The sequence below is a fragment of the Haliotis asinina genome, chromosome 14 (assembly GCF_037392515.1).
Source record: "Haliotis asinina isolate JCU_RB_2024 chromosome 14, JCU_Hal_asi_v2, whole genome shotgun sequence".
Taxonomy (NCBI): domain Eukaryota; kingdom Metazoa; phylum Mollusca; class Gastropoda; order Lepetellida; family Haliotidae; genus Haliotis; species Haliotis asinina.
Window position 1 is genome coordinate 21,556,595 of NC_090293.1, and position 24,754 is coordinate 21,581,348.

At 40.4% G+C, this 24,754-nt stretch overlaps 1 protein-coding gene and 1 pseudogene across 1 annotated transcript; one reads left to right on the plus strand and one right to left on the minus strand.

Moving 5' to 3' along the window:
- The window catches only part of LOC137260701 (sulfotransferase 1A1-like), a 189,664-nt pseudogene that overhangs the window by 28,078 nt on the left and 136,832 nt on the right, over positions 1-24,754 (minus strand).
- On the plus strand, positions 14,520-22,645 carry LOC137261608 (amine sulfotransferase-like). The gene is made up of 6 exons (XM_067799385.1): positions 14,520-14,696; positions 15,656-15,836; positions 17,181-17,504; positions 18,424-18,527; positions 20,074-20,236; positions 20,913-22,645. The coding sequence occupies exons 1-6, from the start codon at positions 14,661-14,663 to the stop codon at positions 21,026-21,028; spliced, it is 924 nt and encodes a 307-aa protein (XP_067655486.1). The 5' UTR covers positions 14,520-14,660; the 3' UTR covers positions 21,029-22,645.

Here is a 24,754-nt window from a genome sequence, read left to right on the forward strand (position 1 = left end):
TCCCATCAGAGTTGTTAAGGAGGCCAAGTTCTTGGGCCTAATCTTTGACTCCCATTTAACATTTCTGCCTCATATTAAGTTCCTTAAAACTAAATGCCTGAAGGCTCTTGACTTGTTGAAAGTTGTTTCCAACTCAAAGTGGGGAGGGGATCAAGCAACCCTCTTACAACTATATCGATCACTCGTCCGTTCAAAACTTGATTATGGCTCCATCGTATATGGTGGAGCCTGCAAAAGCAACCTTAAACTTCTTGATTCTGTCCACCACCAAGGCCTAAGACTTTGTCTTGGGTCCTTCAGAACCTCACCTATTGACAGTCTCCACGTTGAGGCTGATGAGCCATCTCTTGAGCAGCGGCGTATAAAGTTAGCTTTACAGTACATTACTAAGTTATACTCTGATGAATCTAATCCTGCCTATAACTGTGTTTTCAATCCCCTTTATGGGGATTTATACAACAAGAAATCTTCGCTTGTCCCTCCTCTAGGACATAGAATTAAACCCTTTGTTTCCTCTGCCGGCATTGAGCTGGAAAACATAGCTCCCTCCCGTCTTCTTTCTTCTCCTCCTTGGCAGATAGTTAGGCCACAGGTCGACCTAACATTAACTTCGTTTAAAAAATCAGAAACGAATGAATTACAATATAAACAAGAATATAATCAATTAAAACATAAATATAGCAATTATAAATCCTTATTTACAGATGGGTCCAAGGACGGTGGCGCAGTGGCTTGTGCCACTGTCATTGGATCCAGAACAATATCTTCTAGATTACCAGACAACAGTTCTATTTTTACAGCTGAAGCTAATGCCATACTAACGGCTCTTAAATATCTTCAAAGACACCCTAAACATAAACACTATATAATCTATTCAGATTCTCTTTCTTGCCTTCAGGCTATTAAAAATATTTCTTGTAAACATCCACTTTTAACTGAAATAATTGAATTGTATAATGATCTTGCTACTGGCCAATACGACATCGTCTTCTGTTGGTTACCCAGCCACGTGGGCATTTCTGGGAACACATTGGCTGACCTTACTGCTAAGGCAGCACTAAACAAATCTGTGACACCACTTCTTATTCCATACACTGATTATAAGGCTACCATTAGATCGTATATCCGTGATCTGATGCAGACGAAGTGGGACACCCAAGTGGGCATAAATAAATTACATGCAATAAAACCTTCTGTTGGGTATACCTACTTGGGTTGTCAGTCCAGATTTGAAGAGGTCATCATGCGGCGATGTCGTATTGGCCACACGAGATATACTCATGAATACCTATTGAAAGGTGAGGATCCTCCGTTCTGCATCCCTTGTGATGAAATAATCACGGTCAAGCATGTCTTGCTTGACTGTGTCGAATATTCCATCACAAGGGATACCTATTTCAAATCACGAACAATGAAAGATCTTTTTAATAATATAAGTCCTCATTTAATCATTCAGTTTTTAAAAGAATTAGATTTGTTAAATGACTTGTAAATAGATAAATATTTTAGTACTGGAAGTTTAAATTCGTAACTGTGCTTGTTAGTGGCTGTATCCTCGAGGGGGGTTAAAGTACTGTAAAATTATTGTCCTCCTGAGAGGGTACGTAAGCCCACAAACATTCAAAGTCAATTCAAACTGTTCATATTTTTAATCGTAGAATATGTGTCTTTTTAATATATGGCTAGATTTCCTAAATTGCTAACAACCGAAGGGATGATGTAAATCCAGCTAGGGTCCATGCAGGAAGCAAAGGTACAGTAAGTCCCCATGGTCCCTAGTGTGGTGATCTACCTTCAGTGGTTGGTGATATATAGCCCGTATTTTATGTTGTATTGTCCAAATAGTGATATTAGTTTTAACTTTCTACACTAGTTTTAAATGATAACTGTGATATTCTAGTTATTTTACTGTCCTTTGACGACAGGTTTTTATAGTATATGCACATTTCATTTCAATATCAAACATGTTCTCGTCACGATATGGCTGGAATATTGCCGATGTGACGTTAACTATGAACTCAACTCAACTCAACTCAACTCAACTCCATTACAACAAATACCTCTAAAATAACGTTTGCTGATATGGCGGTTAAAACAGCAAACCGTCAACCCACTGGAAAATTAAATCACAACGCGATGGAAAGTCTGTTTGCTGAGTGTGAACAAATGTAGAATGTAGTTTGATATTTCGACGATAACTGAAGAAGTACTGAAGCAATGAAGCCTGTTCTGTGACTGAAGACCTAAAATAACTATATCTAAGAACTGACAGCTGGAAAAAGGCGCATCTGCTGATGAGGATGTTATATCTCGTATTCATTTTTCTCGAACTTGTTTCGACACACAGGAGGATGCCCTCGTTTAACGCGCAGTTGCAATAAATGCAGAGGGTGTCACGCTATTATAGAAAGATCTGTAAATTTGTAGACCTGTCTGCAAAATGACAAAATGTGATATACTTGCAAAATTATGAAAATACGACTGAAAACTTACCTTTACGCTTGTACCACGTGTTATTCTTTCACTGCCCATCGAGGAAATGGAGTTGCCTTTTGGGCAACTTAGTCTAGGGGTTGTTTTTTCCTGGATAGAACAGGGTGTCGAAAATGCTAATCATTTTCTTGGTGTGTTTAAACAAAGATGTGTGGACATTGATAAACAATCATGGTTAAGTAGTCTAGCGCATTACTCTAAGCTTAGTTTTTACAGGCAAATTAAAGTGAATGACATGTTAGAAGACTACCTATCTATTGTACCCATTCATGTCTACCGTATAGCAGTTTGTAAATATTATTCCGCAGTTCAAATCACAATCTAATGATTGAGGTTGGTAGAAGATGCAGCATTCCACCAGAGGAAAGACTGTGTCCCTTTTGTATTGTCATAGTTCAAGAAACTAAATACCACTTTTTGCTACAATGCCCCTTTTATTCAGACCTTAGAAATAGCATTTTACCTATGTATTATTGTACTTCACCATCCTTACAAAAATGTATCAGCTTTGTAAATTTGACAATAAATACATGGTCAACTGTCTTGCAAGATATGTCTTTCTGGCGTTAAAAAAACGTGCAAAGTGTTTTAAATTAATGTAATGATAATGTGTACTCTATATACTTCGTTCTTGCATTCCATGTTCTTGTTATCTTGTGTAATAATGCAGTTGCTTTGTTAATTTGATAACAAGTATATTATTGATTGTCTGGAAAAGTATGTATCCTCTGTAGTATAAAGTGTGTTATATCTTTCAAGAGAAAACACAGTGGTATGTATTAACATTTTACTTATGTGTTCACTATATCTACATGTCTTTAAAACATGTGTGCTTCAAGAAGCAACACATTTACTATAATGCCCATTTGCGTAAAACGGTCTGACGGTACACCCGTGGTATATTGTTTGTTGCAACGTCACTTTTCCTTAGACTTTGAAAACTCTCCACCCCTATACTGTAGTGTTCTGTTGCCTTTACGAACATATATATCTGCTGTGTAAATATCTTATATTAAAATACATTATTGCTTGTTTGGTAAAATATGTATCCCTGAAGTACAAAGCCTATAGAATCTATTAAAAGAAATATGTCAATGCCAAGTATCTAGTATACGTATTTACTGTACATGTGCTCGCTCTGCAAGGTAATCCAATGTTCATCTTGATGACATGATTTGAGCCATTTGTCCATTTTACACTGTAAATCATTATGCCAATCCTTTCAAATGTGAAAATTTGAAAGTGGCGTTCTTTCTCGCCACGGTGTTTTTGCAGTTCGCCCATGTATGTTCAATAGGGTTGAGTCCACAGTGTCTCACTGAAGTTCTCAGAACAACATGACCCTCAGATCCAGCTAGAGTATCACTTTAATACTGCGGTTTAGGTTTGTGTACTTTTTTTCAAGACGTTTCGGTTTAGTGTCTTACGCATCAAAAGAAACACCATGGTCTTTCAAAAAGACAGCATCACATACTTGGTGCTGGCCATGGTTGGGGCAACTGTTGATTCCACCTTCTCGTCAAGAAGCGTTATCTAAACAACGACGTTATCGCCTGGGTTGTGTAACTTTGGTAATAGCTGATGTTCCATCCATTCTATGAGTGAGTGAGTGAGTGAGTGAGTGAGTTTAGTTTTACGCTCACTCACCAGTATTCCAGCTATATGGCGGCGGTCTGCAAATAATCGAATCTGAACCAGACAATCCTGTGATCAACAGCATGAGCATCGATCTGCGCTGATGGGAACCGATGATATGTGTCAACCAAGTCAGCAAGCCTGACCAACCGATCCCGGAGCTTCTTACGACAAGCATTGTCGCCTTTTATGGCAAGCATGGGTTGCTGAAGGCCTATTTTACCCCGGGTAGACCTTCACGGGTCCATTCTATGAACACTTGGGAATTCATTTCCTTGTGAAAGTCACCCTCTGTTAGTCATCCTTCTGTTGGCTTCAAAACCCAAATCACCCGTGAGAGTACCATCACGCAACTGTAGTACCCTCATGTACCTATTTGAGCTGCAGAGGTAACTCTAGGTCTGCCTGAAAGGGGCGGTGATTTCTTATATCTGTTTGGCTGCAACGAGCTGCAAGTCCTTATATCTTGCTCAGACAAACATTCAGACCCCTGGCAACAGACGAGTTGTAAAACTACAAATCGACTATGCGTTTCTTTCGGGGGAATGGTTTATTAGAAACGATGAAATAGCTTGGCAGTGTTGCGTACCCTTGAAGTGCCAGAAACCAACTCTCCCTCCCTCCCACTTCCGACTCTGCGACGCTCCACTCTATTCCACACCACACCACACCTCTCCTCTCCCCTACTCCTCCTTCACTCCTCCGGCGCTCCGTTCTACTCCGCTCCACCCTAGCCCACTCCTCTCCGCTTCGCTCCACACCGCTCCTCACACCACCACCGCTGCACTCTCTCAAGGTTTGAGAAGCTTCGGAAATTATCTCTTTCAGCCTGTTCCGTACAGTTTGACCTGACATCCTCCGATGTCCAGGTGCCCTGACTGCTGTGCTCTCACCCATGGGAGTACGATCACACAAGTCTAGTACGTTATGTACCGATCTTGAGCTGCAGTGGTAACTCGAGGTCTGCCTGCACGGGGCCGTTGATTTCTTATACCTGTTTGGCTGCAACGAGCTGCAAGTCATTATATCTTGCTCAGACTAACATATAGACGCCTGGCAACAGATGATTGGTAATCTCCAGCATCTCTCAATGGCGATGTTCCGTGTCGAGTCAAGACGTGACGTTGTGATTTGACCTTGAGACGCCTTCAAAACGAATGCCAATTTCGGAAAGTAATCTGGATTTTTATTGTCAGTAAGTAAATTGTGTTGTGTTTTCAACGCTTTTGTTACATATTTTGACGATTGTGTGAACACAATAGGTAATTACTAGAGTTGTTAAAATACAAATCGCTTATGCGTTTCTTTTGGAGGGATGGTTTACTAGAAACGATGAAATCGCTTGGTAGTGTTGCGTACCCTTGAAGTGCCAAGCACCAACTCTCCCTCCCTCCTACTCTGCGACGCTCCACTCCATTCCACACCACACCTCTCCCCTCCCCTCCTCCTCCTTCACTCCTCCGGCGCTCCGTCCTACTCCACTCCCCCCTAGCGGACTCCTCTCCGCTTCGCTCCACACCTCTCCTCACTCCTCCGCCTCTCCACTCTCAAAAGGTTTAGGAAGCTTCGGAAATTAGCGAGGTATTTCATTACAATAATGCGTTGCGATGTCTGTTTCAGTTCTTGGTGAATCCTGTCTTATTAACCCTTGGGCGGTGGCGTAAACTAGTGGTTAAAGCGTTCGCTCGTCACGTCGAAGACCCGGGATCGATTCCCCACATAGGTACAATGTGTGAGGCCCATTTTCTGGTGTCCCCCGTCGTGATATCGCTGGAATATTGCTAAAAGCGGCGTAAAACCAAACTCACTCAGTCTTATTAACCCTGCACATGAGATGATTCACAGTGTATCACATACTTTTCTCACATGGATACTATATCAAGCGATACTTATATACTTGTATCGTTTCAAACATGAACGTACTCAATCATAATATTCTTCAGCAAAATGGACAGTTTGAATACGCCATTCCATTAACCACTCTTAACCCACACACTACACGGCAACATGGACGTTCATTTATCATTGTTCTGAGTTCCATTCACGGGTATCTCAGCTCTTTAAAAACATATAAAAATAATCATGTTTGTGATACTTTTTAGATTCCGTCGTAACTAATAAAACGCGACAATGCGACATTTTGACGAAATGTTGCGTTGTCGCATTGTCGCGCGTCACGTTTTAGTCAATATCTTATAATACATGCTGTAGTCAATATTTTAACAAAGCGCGACACGCGACAATGCGACAACGCGACAACGCGACAACGCGACATTTCATCAAGATTTTATTAGTCACGGCGGAATGTAAAACTATCACAAGCATGATTATTTTTCGATATTTGTAAAGGGTTCAGATACCCAGGGATCGAAATCAGAACAATAATAAATGAACGTTCATATAGCCGTGAAGTCCAGAGTGGTTGAGTGTCGTTGCTTAACGGGATGGTTCTATTCAGACTGACCATTTTGCTGAAAATTATTATGATATAGCAGCCGTAGGCTTGAAACGATACAAGTACATGTGTATCGCTGGATCTAGTATACATATGAGAAAATTATGAGGTATATTGTGAATCAGACTATGTGCAGGATTAATAACATAGGATTCAAACAGAAATGAAAACGGGCATCTCAATACATTATTGTATTGAAATACCGTGCTATTCACATATAAACCTTGGTTGAGTGGAGCGGAGCGGCGGAAGAGTGAGAGGAGCGGAGTGGGGTGGAGAGTAGTGGAGCATCGCGGAGTGAGAGGAGTAAGGGAGTTTAAGCTGGTTTCTGACACTACAAGTGTACGCAACTCTACCAAGTGATGTAATTGTTTCTAATATCCTACCGCTAGCAGTCCATTTGTAAGACGTTTTCCCATTATCACGTTCAAAGCCGACCTAAAGTGTCATTGAGGTGACGGATAAGTGGTATCTCATTCTACTTGGTATCCATCCACTGCTGGCTGAACAGAGGGAGATTTCGAACAAATTCATCAGCGTCGGACATGACTGTACCATTAAACTGTCAAGAGCCACATTATGGAACATAGTGATCCATTCGAGGACATCACCTAATGTTTCTGCCGATGTGGCTTGAATTTTAACAATATTTCAGTTTCTCGCAACCTGTCATCACAACCTGTCATCACAACCTGTCATCACAACCTGTCATCGAAATGTCCAAAGTGATTAATGTGTATTTTGCTGGGATTCGAACTTATGATAATAGCTATCTGGAGTGATTAAGAGACTAGCTCTGAACAGCAAATTACCCCGCCTTGAATGACAGGTGCACAGTGTGCTGTGATTACAATGAATAGTTGCGGTAATAATTCGTTTTGCTGCTAGAGCACACTTGTATGGAATCCGAGAAGGGACATTGTCACGTTGTCGCATTGTCGCTTTGTCGCCCTCTCAAAAATAAGCAAAATGAGGCAAAAAAAAATTAACCAAAGCGTGACAATGCGACAATGCGACAATGCGACAACGCCACATTTTGCCTGTTTGTCGCATTGTCGCGTTTCGAAAAACATTTTCTTTGTTCCTCCAAAGTGCGACACGCGACATAGCGACACTTTTCAAGGTCAAAATATGTCGCGTTGTCGCATTGTCGCCCTATCTAACATATGTAAGAATTCACGAAAACACGACACGCGACAATGCGACAACGCGACATTTCATCAAAATGTCGCGATGTCACGCTGTCGCATGTCGCGCTTTATTAAGAGTCACATATACTCTAATAGTGTACAGATGCAAAATCACTTGCTGACATCGTTATAAATGAAACCCCGTCATCAAAACTGCTCATTTCGATCTTTAATTACCTTAAATCGACCTTTTTGTCAACAGTGCACAATTCTCAGCCGCAAACGATATTTCAACCAATCAGAGCGGGGCGTTTGTGACGTAATAGTGGGTATAGAAATGAGGGCCTGTGCAGTATTCATCTATACATTTCAGGGGTTAAACTATTTCGTTTACAGGTTTGCAGAAACCTGAAATCGCGAAAGCTGTTGAGGAAAATGAACGCCATATGTTCTCACAATCTACTATCATTTAGTTTTGTCTTCTGCATTGCCTAGTTTTCGAGTTACAACCCTTGTTTTCATAGACGATTCTGTCAAAATCACTTGGTGTCGCTAGGTTGTAATCCGCGTTAGGTGGTATAAACCTACACATTATTTGTCATCATTCACTTGATGCTCAGTTAATGAATTTATAACAGGTATAATTAGTGGTAACGCCACTTAGATTACCCGACAAAGGCGCCCATTTGGCATTTCTTTTGTCTGGATCGATCAAAGGATTAACTGATAACACGCTGATTGATTAATAAGTTTTACGGGGATTTAAATGGGGGATTTGTCAAAAGGTAGTGGTTATGTATGTACATTTACTAATCTATACTGAATTCACTCTGTCGTGACTGTGTCTGTGTAAAAGAACACCCTTCTTTCAAAGGATTAACCGCCAATACATTGATTGATTGCTCATTATTGGCTAACTAAACAACTTTTTAAAAAGAATGACGCACATTATGCAATTAGTTGCCAGGTGTGCTATCTTGGGTAACCAATGAAACTATACAGCAATGTGAAAAACCTGAAACGATACATCACGTTTTCGTATATGTTTATAGACTGTTAAAAGACACATCACTTGGGAAATCTGCAGATGAATTATATCACGTGTGTTTGTGGATATTGATGGATACATTCCTCAAAGAAGGTAATAGCCTGACATTGCTCCTATAACTTTAATTTTAATATTTGCATTTTTGTTTTTAATAAGTTGTCGTAGCTTTCAACAGAATCATTGTTTTCGTTGTAAATTGTAATGATGCAGACGACATACACTAGGGCGTGCGTGTGAATTATGTTTCATATAGGCAAACTATGAAATGTCTACATATTAATTCCTGTTATACATTCGCAGATCGCTTCTTTTTATTAAGTTTCAAACACAAGTATGATTATAAAGTAATTAGGACTATGAGACCAAGTATAAAGACGTATATTGACAAGTGTCTACATACTGGTGAGTGAACGTTACAAATCTAAATTTGTTTTTTTAACTTGATGAGAACAAACCATACATAATCTCATTAATTCAAATGGATTTGACTTCACGATTTTCAAAAATGGCGGCACCCTGTCTTGGGATGAATGATATTTAAGTTTGTTTTCACCGACTTACAAAAGGACAATTACTTTCTACTGGTAGTAAAATATGTATTTTATTGATGGACAATAGGATTTTGCATGACACTGCTTATAACATAGCAATTTCACTCTTGGAAGTGAGGTGGAGGTCAATATAACATTGCTTGCAATATAAATGTCACTTCGACCCCCACCTTTCTTCCTTGGAAGAAGTCCTTATGTTAAAAGTTGTTTCATGCCAAAGCCTTTCGGCCATGATTCAAATGCATATTTAATTACCAGTAAATAGTAGTTTTGACTTTCTAACTTGATGAGAACAAATCATAATCTCAATAATTCTAACGGACTTTAGCCTGTGACTTCACGAATGCTATTTAAGTTTGTTTTCACCGACTTACAAAATGAAAATTACTTTCTGCTGGTAGTAAAATATGTATTTTATTGATGGACAATAGGATTTTACATGACATTGCTTAAAACATAACAATTTCACTCGGTCAATATAAGGGGTCAATATAATATTACTTACGATAATATTGTCACTTCGACCACAACCTCGATTCCTGGGAAGAAAGCGTTATATCCATGCAAAATGCTTTTGGTCAGCAATGTGTAGTAAGCAGTCTTTATTTTATAAACTCGATGAAACTCCATTTTCTATCCTGGAAGCGTGGTAGGGGGCGAACCATCCGATTTAGTTTATACCAGAGGCTTCCAAAAAGCTCACTTCGCACACACTAACAACCAATTTAAGCACAAACCATAGAGTCTGGTGGAAATCTGTGCATAGTGACACCATCACCCGACCCCAAGTAACAACTGATGGCAACACAACAATTCGGCATGTCTTTGGTGACGTCGAGAAATCAGCAAAATGACGAGCTTGCTACACATTTTCTATACATTTAACTGGATATCATTCCTTCTATGACGTCACTGTAGGGCTCTGGAGACAGAGTTACGTAACCTGTCTGCGGTTTCGCTTGCGGGCGAGAGAGAAGCAGACGGCTTTTTAGCAACTTTTAAGCGCTTGGCATTAATTAACCACAAGTTTGTTTGTTGTTGTTTTGTTTTTTTAAAAAAAATGGTGTTTCGTTTATGACTAACCAAAAGTCTTTAATATGCAGTGATAAAAAGGGTACCCAAAAATTGAGTTTAGTGGTCCTGTAAAATATTGACCATAGTATGCATTTAACTCACTGCTAGAACACACTTGACTGGCTAAATACATTTGCAATATGTAAAACAATAAAGAAAGATTTGCATTAAGTTCAAGAAGAGAAGGCCCATTGTCATTTCGAGCACTATTTCATTTTGTAAACCATTGGAGGTAACGAAAGACCAGTGAAATCTGGAATAGAGTATAACATTTTCTGCGCATGCGTAGATTAATTGACTTTCTACGCATGCGCACCGGTAACAGGAAAGGGCGACAACGCGACAATGCGACATATATTTTGTCGCATTGTCGCGTGTCGCGTTTTAGTCAATTTGTTAAATGCATACTGTGGTCAATATTTTAACAAAGCGCGACAGTGCGACATCGCGACATTTTGATGAAATGTCGTGTTGTCGCATTGTCGCGTTTTCGTGAATTCTTACATATGTTAGATAGGGCGACAATGCGACAACGCGACATATTTTGACCTTGAAAATTGTCGCTATGTCGCGTGTCGCACTTTGGAGGAACGGAGAAAATGTTATTCGAAACGCGACAATGCGACATCACGACAATGCGACAAATAGGCGAAATGTCGCGTTGTCGCATTGTCGCGCTTTGGTTATTTTTTGCCTCAGTTTGCTTGTTTTTGAGAGGGCGACAACGCGACAATGCGACAACGCGACCATTTCCCTTCTCGGATTCCATAGTGATGACATGACAAGTAAAGATGTTATATACTGAGTCAAAACAGAAACTTCACTTTCTTTCTTCAGGGCACTATGAAAGAACAAGAGATGGTAAGATGGTCATATTGTTATTATTGCATTGCTGAGATGTACACGATACACTGACAGTGCCACGCTCATTTCCATTAGGCTACACCGCCGTTCCAAAACATGGGTATACAGAAAGTCGTCACAAAAATAAAAAATCGAATGGAGATTGGCAGCCCGCAAACCGATTTCGAATGGTCTCTGAGTACAGTCGACCTCTAAACATCTCAGCCCTGCTTCGTGCAGCTTGCAGAAATCTGTCACGTAGGTGACTTAAGACGATTTGACGGTCTTCTGCTTGTGACGTCACACGTGGACGACCCGACCTAGGGCGATCAGAAGTGGTGCCACTTTGTTGTAGACGACGTCGCAAGTCATACACAGTACGACGGCTGCATCCCATTGCTCTTCCGACTTTAATAACTGATCGCTCATGTTGCACATTTGACATTCGTGGCATTTAGAGTACCGTTAGAACTGTGGTTTAAAAGTGTTTGACTTTTTTTAATTCTTGAGGTCAATGCAAACACGTGCAAATGAAGAAAACTTCGATACGAAGATCACGTGATCGACTGCACGTGCAAAACCTGATTTGTCATTGTCAAAACCCGTCATTCGTCCACGAATGGATGGGTTTGAGTGGGTTTTGCTAACGTGTTTTCTAGAGTCGAAAGATAGAGATCCCATTTCGGATACATAGATGTATCATCAGAGAAAGATTATTCATTCTTTTTAAACATTACATTTTGTGACTCAGCACAGTTATTTTCAAGAAAGGTATAATAAACATAGGAAGTGTTTTCATGTCAGTAGGTGTCTCTGGTAAAACAACCCATTTAAGTCATTTGGGTACCCATCTATATCACACGAAGATAGTTTTTATTTTTAGGTTCATATATAGATATGTCCTCCTTTATAATCGATTATCAACACGATGTTCAGCTTGACCTGATCAAGTGAACACTAATGCATTGCGTGACTGTGTCACACCTGGTAGGATCTATTATTGTGAAGGGGTATGCCTTTGTCAGGTGCTTGTCAACATGTCCGAAAAGTCGAGACCAAGTCGCCGTTTGACATCTGAGTGTCGAGAAATCGTCAGCAATGTCCTAACTTTCTTTAAACATTTAGCTTCAGATGGTTTAAAATTAATGTTTCCTATGCGGGCTTTTAGAGAGCGAACAACAGCAGTGAATCGAATTCTGAAAGTAACTGACTTCACGTTGTAAAGTTAATAAACCAAACTTGATAGCGTATCACCGTGAAAACAATTGAATTAAAACATTAAACTGTTGTTTTTCAGAAGAGTTGTTTTCCGGAACATGTTCTGTAACGAATCTAGCATGTTTCGCTAGAACGCAACAATAACTGCATTCTCTCCTCCCATATTTAACGAAGTTAACTAAACCAGCCACTTGTACTATTTGACCTCCCGGGTCATGCATATGTAGAGTAGCTCAGGTGAGTGAGTTTAGTCTTACACCGATTTTAGCAATATTCCAGGAATATCATGGGAGGCACCAGACATTGTACCCGTGTGGGGAATCGAACCCTGGTTTTCGGCGTGACGAAGGAACGCTTTAACCACTTTGCTACCCTACCTCCTAAAACTCATTCTCCATATGTATCGTAGTAGGCAAAATTACTTTACTCCCGTTCGAAAAAATGATTTTGGCGGTAAGGGGATCGTGACTTCCTTGTGAAATCACCAACCAACGCTTCCCAAAATGTGTTTGCAAATGTTTGCCATACAAATGAAAGCGGCACACGAAATGTGCATGCAGAAGAAGGCCTATTTCCGATGCAAGAATAATGTGTTGCGACATGAGAGAAGGCATTGTCCATAAAAAGCCTAGGCGAATTCATCATTTCATTTCGCCGTTTTCGACGTAAACGAAGATCAAACACGTCGAGCTTGAAGATAAAACATGTCGAGATTGAAGATAAAAGATAAATGTCGAGATTGAATGTTACTGGACGTTTGGAAGCAACTGTCTGTCTTTGCAAGACTCTTCAACGTCCACCATGGCACCATATCTCGATTATGGCATCGACATTTCTGCTTCAATGCGCCCAAGTTCGTCCGAGACTTGGAAGAATAAGAGTGACCAATCCTGAACAGGGCCGATTCATTTGGGTATATGACCGGTTTGCGTCACCGATTTGCTACAATAACGAATACTGCTGGACATGTGCCTGGTCTTCGAAGAATTTTCCTACCAAACCACCGGAAACCGTTTATCGATCAAAGGTTGGACCTATCCTGACACGACTACACCGACAACAACGAAGCGTCAAGTGGCGCATCAAGGTACATGCGTAGGACCTGTCGCGTTCGGTTCAGCGATGAATCCAGTTTCCCCTTGCAACGACGTGATGGGAGACAACGTGTCTGTCGACTTCGACACGAACGTTTTACACTGAACGTTTTTTTTCAAGGGTCGACACATTTGGTGGGGTCTGTGTCAACACGACAACGCTCGACCCCACACAACTCGTGTAACAGGTGCCTATCTCGCCAATGCAAACGTCAGTGTCCTTCCCACACCTTCCAACTCGCATGACCTCAACCCGATCAAGCATCTATGGGGGTAAAATTGATCAAAGCGTCCGTAAATGTCACCATTGTCCCAGACATTTGCAAAACTTGTCAACGTGCTGCAGGAAGAATGTTCCTTAGCAAACTTCCGACTAACTGTGCAATCCTGACCTGAACGCCCCCACACATGCGCAGTGACTGAATTGAATTAATTCTGACAATGACATCAAAAGATGTGTTCATCATGGAATCAAACTTCCTTCATCTGTGTTCACAATTACTCGATTTATGTTCACTTATATAGGTTTTATACATTTCCTTAAAGTTTAGCCTGTGTCTTGGGTGAGTTTAGATTTAATTTTCTCACACTATATACCATTGTAAGACAATGCTCGTGGCCTGCTTCTAACTGTTCAAGACACTGTTTTGTCAAGAATGCACGCAAAAGCATGTCACCACTCACAAGTGATGTGATACTATATATTCATTTCTTACATTAAATATTCAATATATTCACTATATTCATTTCTTTCACATATTTTGGCATTTCTGCTCACAGTTACGTTTCCGATTTATCGATATTCGATCGATATTTAGTTAACGATTATCGATCTCTATTACCTATATCGGTCTGTATCGATAGCAAACCCTAACCATAACAATAACCTGAACTGTGAGAATTGACCCTGATGACGATATTGAACACAGAACACGTTTCCAGCTGCTCCATTGACCAAGCGCCAAACTACATCTCGCTGACCAGTTGACCAGTGCGCCGGGCAGTAATTGTTTCCACATAAGTCGCGGCATGTATTTGTAGTCAGGATCAAGCTGGTGACCCAGCTGGGCGCCATTATACAGTGGAATAACGTGCAATACAAACAGTGACGCCCACAGAATGGCGCAATCATTTGTGGATGCATCGCTAGTGGAGGTATGTGTTCAGGGCAAAGACTTTTAATTCATCAACGCAACGATGTTTTGAAACTGAGGTCAAGCATCGGGCAGGGTTGAGTTTTCGATAGTGTAACCAAATGAACGTTTACGATTTGTGTTGGTATACTTTGCATAACTGAAGATTGGGACCTTCTATCCTCCGTTCACCAGGTTTACAAGTGATTGAGTGAACGATTGGCTGGTTGGCTAGTTGGCTGGTTGGTTGGTTGGTTGTTTAATGCATTGAACAGGATTAATACTGGCAATGACAACAGTGTATATGTTTATCCTTGTCTCATGTTTCCGTCTTCAGTGTTCAATCCTGACCTACCTTTGTGCACTTGTTTAATACGTTCCCCTATTTTAAGCCTGTACGTTTTTCTTCATTATTATTTTTTTAAGAGTTTACTTTTGATTTTCTCACACACCATACATATATAAGACTTTATTCATGGTTTGCTTCTAAATTATGTTCTTGACGCCGGGGTAGTGTTCTTGTGTTCGTGCGTGTGCGTATGACCAGTCATATATTTAAACTGAAACTGTTGCTTACTCATAACAAACTGTCGCAAGAGGCAACTAACAGGATCGAGTGATCAGGGTCACAGACTTGGCTGCTGCGTAGCTCGATGCACATGGTATGAATCAGTGGTTTATCTCACCCAAACTGGATTATTGCCAGACCGCCGTTACATGTCTGTAATATAACTGAGTGCGGCATTTAACAACAAACACCAAAACCAAAGATAACAGGACCGTAACAACCAGACTCGGCTGTTTACTTACCGCAGTCACATGACTCAAATATCGCTGGGTAGGCCTTAAATGCTGACAATAGTTAAGCTTCATCCTCGCCTGGGTGTGTCTCAGAAACAACCACCTCCATTGGTCTGCCTGTTGTATTTACGGTTAAATCATAAACTTATGTTCACAATGCAATTTTTTTTGCGTTTATAGGTTGATGAAAACGAAAAGCAAAACGTTGTGTTTGTAGAAGATAATGGAGGCAGCTCTCTTCGACTGCAGCTATTCCAAGGAATGTACTACCACTGTTTTTACAAGCCAACCATTCTGCGACAGATCCCGTCAGTTTGTCTGAGACAAGAGGATGTGTATTTTTCCGCCTATCCACGAACAGGTGTGATTATTCGTATTACACAAGACAGATGACGTTCTTAAGCATGGTGATGTTGGGGGTAAAACGTTCAATATTAAACGAGCTTTGAGTTTAGGTTTACGTCGCTTTTTGCAATGCTCGAGCATTATCAATGCGGGGGAAGCCCGAAAAACCTGACGAACGAACGCTTTAACCAGTAGGATAGCCCACCGTCCCGTTTTGTTATTTATCTTTCGCGGCAGGTTTGTAGTATGATGCAGCGCTCAACGACATTCCAGCTATGATCCAGGTTTGTTTTGGTTTTCAGCAACCCCTGCTTGCCGGGCGGTTAGGCTTGATTACTTGGTTGCCATAAATCATCGTATCTTATAGCTAATTGCGTAGTTTGATGCCCATGATGTTGATTACTTGATTGTCTGACCCAAACTCGATTATATGACTGGATTATTACTGAGTGCGGAGTTTAACAACAATTAAACGTACAAACACAGAATTAAATTGTTCTGATGTCAGCTTCGTTGAATCCGTGTCTTCCTTCTCATTGGACGTTGATCATAACATCCATCACCAGAATGGTTAGTTTATAAAGCACGGGAATATATTTGGAGTGATTCCGACTATGGTGCTAAACAAAAAGAAGTAGTACTCAGTCTTAGGCTGGAAGTTATTGAGGACTGCCACAGAAGAGGCCAGTCCAGTCAGAAACCTCCGGTCAACACCTTCCAGTGCAACAATACACTGAATATCTAACCGCCGCCATATAGAACTAAACTCCTTTACTAAATATGTAAATATTCTCATAAATACTTCAGCGGCGTGCCCTTAATATTATTTGAATAAAAAAAACATGTATGAATATATCGTTAATATCTGGGTTAGTTTTTCATAAACATAATTGTACATTTACAGTATTCATGTAATTTGACTTTGAGATACTACCACACAACATAGGAGATTTTCCTCCAGTTCATGTTAAAATTAATACCAAATTGTTCTGTTTTCGGTTTAGTTCAAGTTATTGTAAAATATTTGTTGTATGTGGGTAAAGTGTTCATTGACGTGTTCCATTCTGAGTGTAGTAACTCGAGTACACCATCAGCAAAAGAAACGCAACTCTGGCTTTTTGTCAGGTTTTTAAATAGAAGATATGAATATGAATGCTTACGATACTAGCGTTTCTTTTGCTGTTCAGTATATTTCAGTGTGTCCCTCACAGTCAGTTGTTTTAGGTTATGTCGCGAATATATAGCATTACCTTTTCGAGGATTATTTGTAATGAAAAGTACAAGCGATTTGTGTTCCCACAGGGAACTGTAGAGGTGGCATGTTGAAAGTATTTTGTAGCTATATATTCACTTATATCAGGTACTCACTGGACCTTTGAAATGGCGTCAATGTTGTTGAACGGTAGAGCCGAAACAATTCCCAAGTACAAGGGACATAATCAACTGGAATTTGCAACAAACGAAGACTTGAGTTGCCTCCCTTCACCTCGTGTCATCAACACCCACCAATGGCTGTCCAACGCGCCAGCTGATTTGAAAAGGTTGAAATGCAAGGTCATCTACCTGGTCCGAGATCCCAGAGACGTTGCAGTGTCGTTGTACAATGCTTATGCAGACTGCAAGTTTTATGTGAAAAAGAAGGGCGCTTTTGAAGACTTTCTCATTTTGTTTCTTGAAGGAAAGGGTGAGACCAATTGTTGTGTTGTTTATTTTTCCAAATAAACACTACGCCATTTGAAAGCAGACTTTATTGACTTACAATAACCAGTACAAATCCCTCTCTCTCCTGTGTTGATATATTCGAAAACACAATGAATAAAGTACATGAGAGGCAAACATTTCACAACATTTCACTATATAACTGACTATTTGAAATGCTCCAAACCTACTTATACCAAACGAATGTAACAAACCATTGGTTCCAGTAATCGGCGTTGCAAATGTCCATGTGTCCGACCTTCCGGGATGGTCTGTTTGCGACCAGACGGCCAGTTTCAAAAACGTGCTCGTCCGATGGTCTCGGACGAAATCTGTCTTTGAGTATTATGACTAAAACAGCCTTGACTGAAACAGATTTGAAAACATTAAGCTGCTTCCATCCTCCTATTTACCTTCTTATATTACTTAATCCAGAAAATTCTGGACTGGTAATTATCGACCTGCCCGAAAACCTTTGAGAGTTACCAGACCATTTTGCTGGGAACACTGTAGTAATAGAGAGTTACTTCCCTTGACCGGAAGTGTAATTACAGATGAATCGTGTTTATGATTAGCGCCAACTTGAAACAAAGAGGCCATCTTGAATTTCGTTTCACTTTTTAAACATATACTGCGAGAAAAAAGTAAAATCTTCCAGATTTCCTCACAAACTGTGCCATGCAAAGCTTATGAAGAAACCTTGGAAAAAATAGAGGAACACTTGTGCTTTCATGTGATCCCATATTTTTCCCCTCAGTATATAATTATACATGTCGCTATATGTTTACAGACAAACCGAGATGAAAGATTTTTCCATTTGTCTTCTGTCACCAAATGTTAGAATCAATACATCGTCTGTGAAGTGTGCGAACATCAATCGCATTTTTGTTCCATTTTTCCTGCAGTTGATATGAATGGCGTTTTTGACCACATTCGAGATGCTGAAAAGTTCTTCAATGAAAACCCAGACATTCCAGTGCACTTTATGATCTATGAAGAAACAACTAAGGTAAGAGTTTGGGCACTGTGTGAAATCCTACGTGCATCCAAAACTGTCGACTAAATTCAATGTTCTGTGTGTTTGTGACCCAATGACCCATGACAAAAAACTTAAGACACCAGTGAATGGGATTAATTAAGACAAGACCCATGGCTGAAGTGCAGCAGTCCAAATAACTGTTCTCTGCTGAGAAAACGAAGCTTGATAGAGCAAGGCAGTTATACCCACCACAAAACGCTTTTAAAAGATTGGGTTTGTAAATTTTGTTGCAGCAATTTTGTTGAACGTGGGGTACACTTTCTCGCTGAGTGCAATTTAGAGTCATATATCAGATACTATTTATGGCAGGACATGTCACGTATTAATCCTCTATTTTCAGAAATGTCTTCAAACGCTCAATCTACATTGGTATTACGTAACGAAAGACTTGTGAAGCCTCTTGCCACAATAACACAAATGCCAAATAGACAATAAGACGCGTTATGGCCCAGGACAATAATTATCAGTATGTGTATTAATATTTTAGAGTTTTAGTCTTGTATTAGTAAGTTCAATATTTGTGTGTGGATCTTTTAAGGGGTTATCGTGTCTAATAGGCCGTATAGTCGGATAGTCTACATTTTTATTGTGAATTTTATAAGATTTTAACATGTCAGTTGTATGCCACGGAACACGTTAATAAACTATTTCTCTTCTTCTTTCTCCTTCTATTGATAGGTAAATGATACGAAATGTACAAGGGAGATTAAGTTTAAAGATGCATGTTATGTTTTCATTTGAAAATCTCCTCCGAAGATGAAAGGGGTCAGCTTCTGTATCAGACTTACAGATAAATGCAGTGCTTAATGTTCCAAGAATGTACATAGTCAGTGATAATGATCATTAAGTATTACATGTCCTTTATAAATGCTGATGCCAAGATACAAATATTATATTTTAGGGACATTTTGTGGAAATGCAGTGGTTCATCTACTGAACTAATCCATTATAAGAAATAGATATCACCATGAGGATTAGCTGTGCACTGAATCAGAAATGTTGTTTTAAGCTGTCTAAGATATGGCTGTGTAAGTTTTGGGAAGTTACCTATGAGGTTATTAGTTAAAAGTGTTGGTATTGGTCGTCAACTTGTTGTAAAAGAAGACTACCTTTTGTGGAAATCGCGTGAATTTATTTACGTACTATACAAGGGTTACCCTTCAATTCATACCTTCCCAATTCCTGGACTATTTGACAGACTTTCACTGCCTATTGTGGAAGGTAAACAAAACCAGACAGCCTTCAGCAATGTCACATATATTGCCCAAAATGTTCAACAATGAAGGGAAACGTGATTATTTCCATCCGTTCAATAATACTAGGACACAGTGGTACAAATATTTATGATCGCTGCAACATATCAAAGCACGGGGTAGAACAGGCCTTTAGCAGCCAATGTTTGCCACAAAAGGCGATTATGTAAGAGGCGCTTGGATGGTCAAGCTTGCTGAGTTGGTTGACACATGCCATCGGTTCCCGGTTGCGCAGACCGATGCTCACTCTGAGTTTGTTGCAGGACACTCAGCTAGCAGTGCAGAAACTCTCGGATTTCCTAGGGCTCACGAGAAATGACGATTTGTGCCGAGCGATTGTAGAGAAGTGCACGTTCTCACGAATGGTCGTGGACAAGGATCCGTACTCCCGAAAGGTGGATGGTAAAAGTGTCCTGTACAGAAAAGGTAAGACAGATGTGTAAGGGGTGGCGAAGGCGTGAGGTCTGAATCTTGATTCCATAAACCTAATGTCTGCGCACTGTAGCTGGATGTAGACAGGTGTTACATGTACCTGGATCTTTACGGTCCAAAACAGAGTAACTGAAGCCGGATATAGACAGGTGTAATATGTACCCAGATCTTCACGGGTCCAGTGCAGAGTTGGTGCCAGATTCTAAGGATCTTCGGTTCGAATCCAAACCTCGCCCTTATTTAGTTTCCAGGTTCATCAGCACTCCACTATGCCGGTTGTTTTCAATAAATTGGGTTTTAGGTGTAAGGTCTCAATTCTAACTAATTGACTAATACGAGCATTCTAAAGATAAAGCGATGGTAACACTGCTCACTCGGGATTGAACGTGAAATGTCCTGAAGACACATTTCAGGATCAACGCGTCATTTGTAATGTCAGGCGGTGGGGTAATCTAGTGGTTAAAGCGTTCACACGTCACGCCGAAGACCCGGGTTCGATTCCCCACATGGCACAATGTGTGAGGCACTTTTCTGGTGTCCTCCCATGATATTCATGGAATATTGCTAAACACAGTGTTAGACTAAACTCACTCACTTTTTATGTCCCTTGTGATAACAGGATCCGGGTTGAATGGATGAACGGGATATCACAATATGTGCTGTTTTTCAGGTACAGTTGGAGACTGGAGAAACTGGTTCACGGAGGAGATGTTGGAGGAGTACTACCGAGTGTATGAGGAGAAGATGGCCGGGTCAAGGTTTTATAATAGATATGCGAAACAATGATGAAACAACTGCATGGTTGAAGCAAAGTCTCCTGGCACCACTGGTGACCGGAACATCACAAGAGTCGTACCTCCTAAGAGAAGATGTCATTGTCGGTGCTTCACGATAGATATGTTAGTCAGATAATCCATACGATAGAGGTGCAGTTTGAAACGGGGGTGAAGACGTAGTACAGCTAGACGTATCTCCAGATCCCAGAAATACTCTCACATAACTGATGATCTGCAGAGATTACACTGGTTTCCCATATCAGACAGAATCCAATACAAACTCAACCTGTTGGTTCTCAAGTGCCTCCATAATCCAGTATTTATCTGACTGGAGCCCAAGATATCAGCCAACCCAAGTCTCTGATCTGAAATTTTGGTCTTCTTCTTGTCCCACACTTAAGGTCCAGTACCAGGTTTGGACATCGATCAATCCAGGTGGCAAGACCCATTCCCTGGAATCAACTTCCACTGGAGTTAAGGACAATTACCAACCTGAACAAATCTAATCTGAAGACATACCTTTGTAAGAGAACATTCAGTGTCGAGTTGTTCGGAAAGCACTACTGAGCAGTGCCTTTGGAATGAAACTGGCGCCACATAAATGTTTTGATGATGATAACTTTAAAGACTACCTCACTGTACCTCGATGGGGATCATTCTATCTCGTCGAATGAGCGAGCTGTTACTCATGCTGTCGTCCACCAGTTCGCCTGATCAAGTTTTGTTTACGTACAGTTTCTTGTGATATGAAGGTCTATAACATTGACAGGTCGTATCGTCTATGATCATTACAAAAAGGTCTCGTACATATTCAATAAGATATATTCTTAAAAATCATTTTAGATATTCCTGTAGCTATTGGTTGTGCAGAATTCTGTACCTTGAAGTCCTCAGAAATATATAATCGTGGGTTCGGATCCTGGGTCGGGTGAAACGGATTCGAGATCATGATTATGTTTCCATATTTGTCATCGCCATGCCCGTGTTTGTGGGTTTCATAAACGACGCAAACGTCTGAGACCTGCGTTACTTCGGGCTCTTCTCCCACATTAAGCAGACACGATATGATTTAACTGGATTGATGTTCACTAACTCACTTATGGTAATAGTTGGTTTGTTGTTTGACGGTTAAATCTACCCGGATCTTCATGGTGTTCTATTAGTAATGGTCCCCATTCAATGTTCTGTACACGCAAAGAATTCAAACTTGAACGTATGGATTGAATAAACGAATTTATTTTTTCTTATGTACGATGCTATTGTGATCGAGATCCTGTGTAAATTAAGACGTACAATGCTGCTAGGCGTCGCTCAGTCGTCAAGACAGTTAGACCCGCAGATCCTGTAGCAACATTCCATCCACCTCCTGTTGTTGTAGTCAGGTCTTCCGGGATAACCCCTCCCTGGGTAACCAGGGTAACCAACTCCAGGGTAACTACCTCCTGATCTGTGTGAAGCCCATTTCTGGTGTCCCCAGCTGTGACTTTGCTGGAACATTGCTAAAAGCGGCGAAAGCCCATAAGCACTCATTCGATCACTCATAACGTGTTGATGTCAAATGCTTAACTCATCCAGCCAATGTTTAATTTGGGGAATCAATAAGAATAAATTTGAACTGACAAATAAAGCTGTGTCCGTCTTGTCTGTCTAAGCCCGGAATGTAGTTCTTCTTCAAAAGAAACATAATATCTACATACAGTATTTGATAAAAAAGTATATTGTGGACATATTTGTTGCTACTGTATTGTGGCGTGAAATTGCGGATGAATATGAGCATCGATCTGCGTAGATGGGAACCGATGACGTGTCAACCAAGTCAGCGAGCCTGACCACCCGATCCCGTTAGTCGGTTCTTACGACAAGCATTGTCGCCTTTTATGGCAAGCATGGGTTGCTGAAGGCATATTCTACCTCGGACCTTCACGAGTCCATTCTATGAACACTTCATTTCCTTGTGAAAGTCACCCTCACTGCTGTTAGCTTCAAAACCCAAATCACATCCTGGAATCACTCCACATTCACTCCACAATCACTACACAATCACGTCACAATCTCTCCTACGTGCTTGTAAAATGATGAGTGTTTTCTCTTTATCTGACGGTATCTGAGGCGCAGAGGACATGTCACGTGGCAGCCACATTCTATCTGTGGAGTGAATTTTGTTCACCCACGTTTCATCAGTGTACACAATGTCAAAGTCCAGTTCTCTGTATTCACGTATCAGTCTCAGCTCGGTACATCTCTGATTGGCCATAGTCTTCTATTCTCTGCACAAATGTCCATTTTCTTCTCTTTTGGTATATTCGAACTCCATGTCCTTCAAAACAGTGATGAGTGATGACGTTACAAGTAAGGATGCTATATACTGGGTCAAAAAAGAAACTTCACATTCTTTCTTCAGGGCACTATAAAAGAACAAGAGATGGTAAGATAGTCAAATTGTTATTATTGCATTGCTGAGATGTACTCGATTTACTGACAGTACCACAATCAGTTCCATATACTACAACGCCGTTCCAAAACATGGGTATACAGAATGTCAAGTCACAACAATAAAAATTCGAATGGAGATTAGCAGCCCGCAACCGATTTCGAATGGTCTGTCAGTACAGTCGACCTCTAAACATCTCAGCCCTGCTTCGTGTAGCTGGCAGAAATCTTTCACGTAGATGACGTTGGACGATTTGACGGTCTACTGCTCGTGACGTTACACGTGGACGACCCGACTTAGGGCGATCAGAAGTGGTGCCACTTTGTTGTAGACGACGTCGTTGCAAGTCATACACATTACGACGGCTGCATAGCATTGCTCTTGCCACGTCAATAACTGATCGTTCACGTTGCACCTTTGACATTCGTGGCATTTAGAGTACCGTTAGAACTGTGGTTTAAAAGTGTTTGGCTTTTTTTATCATTCTTTAGGTCAATTCAAACTCGTGCAAAAGAAGAAAACTTCGATGCGATGATTACGTGATCGTCTGCATGTGCAAAACCTGATTTGATACTAACGTCATTTGTACGACGAATGGATGGGTTTGAGTGGGTTTTGCTAACGTTTTTTCTAGAGTCGAAAGATAGAGATCCCATTTCGGATACATAGATGTATCATCAGAGAAAGATTATTCATTCTTTTCAAAAATTACACTTTGTGAAGTTTCTTTTTTGAGTCAGCATAGTTATTTTCAAGAAAGGTATAATACACTTAGAAAGTGTTTTCAAATCAGTAGGTTTCTAAGGTAAAATAACCCATTCACGTCATTTAGGTATCCATCTATATCACAAGACTATAGTTTAAATTTTATATTTATGTTCATATATAGATATGTCCTTCTTTCTTAATCGATTATCAACACTATATCTACCATCATTCTATTCTTTTTAATAAATAATTTTAGTAAGTTAAATTCAGGTTAATTGAAGTTCCATCGCTATGGTTGATTTAATACATGGATAATAAACGGACCTTGACAGCATATTGATTCTTCGGAAATTAATTATGAGGTTAACACGACACCTTGGCTAGTTACAGATTGTTCAGTTTGAAATGATCAAGTGAGCACTAATGCATTGCGTGACTGTGTCACAACTGGTGGGATCTATTATTGTGAAGGGGTATGCCTTTGTCAGGTGCTTGTCAACATGTCCGAAAAGTCGAGACCAAGTCGCCGTTTGACATCTGAGTGTCGAGAAATCGTCAGCAGTGTCCTAACTTTCTTTAAACATTTAGCTGCAGATG